The sequence below is a fragment of the Chelon labrosus genome (genome assembly GCF_963514085.1).
Source record: "Chelon labrosus genome assembly, chromosome: 20".
Taxonomy (NCBI): domain Eukaryota; kingdom Metazoa; phylum Chordata; class Actinopteri; order Mugiliformes; family Mugilidae; genus Chelon; species Chelon labrosus.
This window is the reverse complement of record NC_140353.1, coordinates 23106761-23111745: the sequence shown is the minus strand read 5'-3', so window position 1 is coordinate 23111745 and position 4985 is coordinate 23106761. Positions and strand designations below refer to the sequence as shown.

At 41.9% G+C, this 4985-nt stretch overlaps 1 protein-coding gene across 1 annotated transcript; it reads right to left on the bottom strand.

The window, feature by feature from the left end:
• Positions 1-2013: 2013 nt before the first annotated feature.
• On the bottom strand, positions 2014-3628 carry LOC311505697 (neurexin-3a-like; the record flags this gene model as incomplete). Its single annotated transcript, XM_084569398.1, has 1 exon — positions 2014-3628. One exon carries the CDS (start codon positions 3626-3628, stop codon positions 2927-2929), a length of 702 nt encoding a protein of 233 aa, XP_084425524.1. The 3' UTR covers positions 2014-2926.
• Between the last annotated feature and the right edge of the window lie 1357 nt (positions 3629-4985).

The window sequence follows — 4985 nt, the reverse complement described above, 5'->3', positions numbered from 1 at the left end:
ATCACTAATCTAAATTCTCTCAGGGCTGCTTGAGCCCTCTGCTTCTCCTCACATATCACTGCCTTGCAGAAGGCAGCCATGCAGATAGGCAAGAGAGGGAGAGCCAGACATAAATCAACAATGGGAACGGTTCCCAACGTGGAGGCTGCAAATCAAGGTTGGGAAAAGCAGCCTATCAGCCTACATGGGTCATCAGTGCCCTCACGTCGATGCCTCGCAGAGCCATGCATCACAGTACTGAGGAGCTAAATAGAGATGATGAGGAAGCAGGAGAGAGAGAAGGTAGTAGTACCTACAGACTTTAGACCTCAAACACCAAATGTCCAACAACTCTCTGCTAAACGAGTTCAAAATGTTAGTTTCATAATATAGAATACGGAATTTGTTCCTGGAATAAATTGTTTCAGAGAGGTCATGTGTAAAGTCACACAGTGTTAAAAAAAAAAGTGCCCCTTGTAAAATGTATGATGCGAAATCTGTAACATTCAGGAACTTTTACATTCTATTTTGTACATTTTATGGATACAGTATTCTGTTTGAATTACATTTGCTGTGGATATTCATGTTCCCCAGAGGACAATAACTAAATATGTTGGAGGACCGTGGGTCAAACTCTCCCACAGTGCCATTTTTTTTTTTATAAACTATAACATTTGGTTTATTAAGTGTCAACTCAAACCATGCCACAATACACAAGAGAAGCCTCATTTTTATTGACCAGATGTGATACTGAGTCTCCCCATACACAGTTTATCACACACTTAAAGGGTGATTCCCATATTTCCACAGGAGATGTATACACTTTAGTAATCCTGTAAGACTGAAAAGGTTTATTTTTATAATGTCAAAAAGCAAACTTCATGTGAAAATTATGTTCACAGTTTCCTGAAAATAAACCATACAATGTGCTCACATTACGCAATATTATATGAAACCTCTGCAGCAAACATTTTAATATTCCAATGACCCTGGTTGTTATCTATGTTGTAATGTAACGGGTGTAACGAACACTCTGACCTGTCCTGAACTGAAGGCCTTTTCACAGTGGTGTATGTTGGCTCCATCAGCCTACAAACAGGACAAACTCAGCTCCATCAGCTGAGAGTAAGAAGATGTCTGCAGCACTGTCTTAATAGAAGATGTGTACAGAGCACTAGTTATATTCATATGGGTGAGCTCATGATCATTTTCTATTCTACCAGCAAAAGTATGTAATGATTTTGAAAATAATTTAAATCAAATGTTTGCATCCTCTCCATATACTGAAGGAGGACAGTAGACATGGCTCAGACAGGACTGTCATGCCCACCTGGTGGTATGGACTACTACGAGCAGGAGGACACACACCACTGCGAAACTACCGTCCTTAGACTGGGACGTTGTTCATGGATAGAACAAATGGTGAGACCCGTGTGTATAAGGGGTCTGAGAAAGAAGCTTGGCTTCCATGGTCGATGTCAGACAGCAGCGAGCAGCTGCAGTCACTCCACCGCCTGATGTCATGACTAAGCATGCAGATTTTCTTTAACACTTTACACACAGGCTCGTCTCCAGCTTTTTCTCATGCATGCAGTGAAAGACAACTGAAAGGCAGGAACTGACGCACAAACATTTCTACCCTCAGAGCCCACCATGTCAGTTAAATGCCACACATTCAATCAGCTGAGCAATAGCAAAGCAGCTCAGCCAGGACCAAGACACAGAGGAAAGGAAAAGCCCTGACACCTCCCCCAACCCCAGAGATAGATAAAAAAAAAAAAAAAAAACCTAATCTTTAAATTCCAGATTCCGTGGTCCTTTGTCTGTGTGCTGGGGATTTGGCGTCAGCCCAAATGGGATGTAAATTCCATATTTGTGAGAGGTTAAGAGAAGCGCTCGGAAGTCAAAGATGGAGGAAAAACAGTTGAACAGATATATTCAAACAAATGAGCTCTGATTTGAATTAATTACACTGGAAAAGGGAACTCTGTGACTTTCTCATCTAAGTGGTATTGATTATCTTATAAGGAGTTAGATTATTGTGTCTCCTCAGCTGCTGGAAGCCGCTGGTTTGGAAAGCCTAAATAATGTGTATTGATTGTGAATAATTAAGTACATGCAAAGAGTTTGTTCAGAGGACACAAGGTAAAAAAAAAAAAAAAAAAAGAAGGATCCATTTCATGCGCTGACTGCATGTTCACAATCACCCCAACAAAACTGGCATTATCACAGAATATTGTGAACTCAGGATTTATCAAATGCCAGGAAGATTCAGCATAAAGCAAATGAAAGTGCCTTTTATTTGGCCTGCAGAGGGGGGAAATAAGTAAGGGCTTTCTTTAAATAGAAATCCATTTTAGTCTGGGTAGATCCAGCTGTAGAGCAATTGAAACACAGCTCTGGCAAAATTCTCAGCACAAAGGGATGCGATATAAAACACCTGCCATCTTGTGATTGGGGGGAGAAAAGGAGCTCAGCAGGCCCCATTCTCTCTAAAGGCGTCCTTATCACTGCCTGCAGGACTAATGCCATTAACCTGTGCCTCACTGGCTAACTGTGCTTAGATTAGCTTTCTGATTTTATAGCTCTGTCACACACTCACGCCCACACACACACACACACACACACACACACCTCTGATACCATGATACAGGGTATAATAGCAGAAACCGTCCTAGAGCCTAGAGAGATAAAAAGCCATGTAATGTGACAAACACTCCAGCCTTCAAGGTCATGGCGGTGGTCTTTAACATTCCTGGAAAGTAACAAATTAATTCAAACTGCACAGATGAAATCAGCAGTTCCCTGTCCCAGCTGAACTGGAGCAGTTCTCCAAATGGGAAAGAAAACTCAGCAAAGCCAAAACCTATTTGAACCAGTGTCAACAATCTTTAACAGAATTGGTCTGTTTCACAGTTGAGCAGGATGAATGACAGCAATGTTAGATTTAAATGTGTGTGTTACCTTCACTGCAGAAGCGGCCCTTGTATTCTGTTTTGGAGCAGTCGCAGAAGGGCTCTCCATCCACCACCGTGCACGTACCACCATTCTCACATGGGTTCACGGTGCACCATCCTTCTGACTCCAAGGGCACCTTAAGGCTTCCCAGGAACAGGGGCTGTGAGATGCCATATTTGAGGTCTGTAATTGTGCCCCTGAAGGGCTGCATGTTTCGCACCGTAGGCAATGTAAGTGCACCATTACGGATATCCTGAGGCACTCCACCCAGGAACAGGTCGCTGACTATTTTCATGAACTGGCGCTGAGGCTGCACTTCATCTGCTTTGGCCTGGCCATCCAGTACCAGCACTGTACGCAGGTTATACCTGCTCAGAGTGGCGAAGTGCCAGCTGCCATCATCTACCCGCCTGTCGGACACAATGGTGGTCTCAGCACAGTCGATGCTAAAGCGTAGCTGCAGTCGGCCCTCCACCACGGAGAGCTGCAGAAAGTCACAGTAACCTCCATCATCAAAGTACAGCAGCAGCGCCTCTGAGGCCTCTGTTTTAAACTGGAAGCTGAGGTCGCCGCGAGTGCTGGCATCCCAGCGGAGGTAGCGTGCCCACTGACCTGGTGTACCTAAAAATTCCAATCCCAGACATGTGCTGAGGAACACTTGCAGCCTGATAGAAAAACCTACAAGATCCATAGCTGCAAATAATGTGTTATTCCAAGAAAGTCTTCAAGGGGAATTCAATTAGATGGAAATCTTAGGTTGCTTAGTTGGAATTCCAGTGAATCCACAGTTTTATCCGCAATTTGTGCACGGATATATATTCAGATATATATATTTCTTATAAAAATATGTTTTTAAAGGGAAAAGGGTAATAGTAGGAGAACAGTCTTTGTGGTTAACAGTCTTAAGGTAAATCACGATAAATTGTCCAGTAGCTTCAGGGCAGTGATCGTAAAAATCGTTGTTTCCGTTTAGGCGTTAAAGAGAGGGCCAACAACAGGAGGAGGAGAGGTTTTAAAATGTTTTTTCTACTCTTCAGAGCAGATAAAATCAAGACTTGTGGCGTAAGGTCTGATGGAATGGACTTTGGATATCAGGGCGAGTGGAATTTCCTCCTTCATTTTGTCCAGTGGCCAGTGGCGCTGACAAGGGATCCACGGGTCTCTCTCAGTTCCATCACTGTCTGAAAAAGAGAGGCAGACGGTTACAATGAGTCCATCAGCATTGATTTTACTAACACCACAACACATCCGGGCATCCGGGAGTGCTTTCCTGCACCTAAAGCCATCGTAGCAACACATGCCATACGTCAGATTTAATTTAGAAGTTACAGTACATATTACCATGAAGCCTAAGCATGTTTACATTGCTTAAGTAAGTATGAAGCAACAAAGTCATGAAGTGCATTTGCTCAAGTTCCCCATGCCTTTGGCCTTTACAGCTATAAATTTATCATCATGTCCATGCAATTATGTTACTATTCTAACTCACATAATAGTAACATTACTGCCATGAAATGAGAAAATGCTCCATTTATAATCATTGGTGTCTGTTCAAAGGTGTAATTGCTTTATATAATTCTTTATTGTACTTTTGTACTCAGAATTTATTATTGTTGACACATCAGCAATCTTAAAATCCTGTTTATTACCTACCTTTAACTGTACACTACTGGACAGTTTAGCTTATGATAATCCCACTATATATTCCAGTAAAGTACGGTTACCTCCCTTGAGTAAATAATCCTGTTGCTTTTACTACATACACACAAAATAAATTATTGACAGACATGATCAAACAGTGCATGCATCACATTTTTTCCTGTTTTAGAAAAGTAACATTTTTGTGATATGTAATTTGTATCAGAGTAATTTAACATTGGTGTATTGCTCCTTGCAATCATTTGCACTAAGCTGTTGAGTACATATTGAGGTGAAATATGCCAGTCAGTCTGTTTTGTTGCCAGAACAGCTGTAGACAGGATTTCAAAAATGTAGAAAAACCCACACATTAAAAACCTCCAGGCAGGTTCATAACCTCCTAAAATACT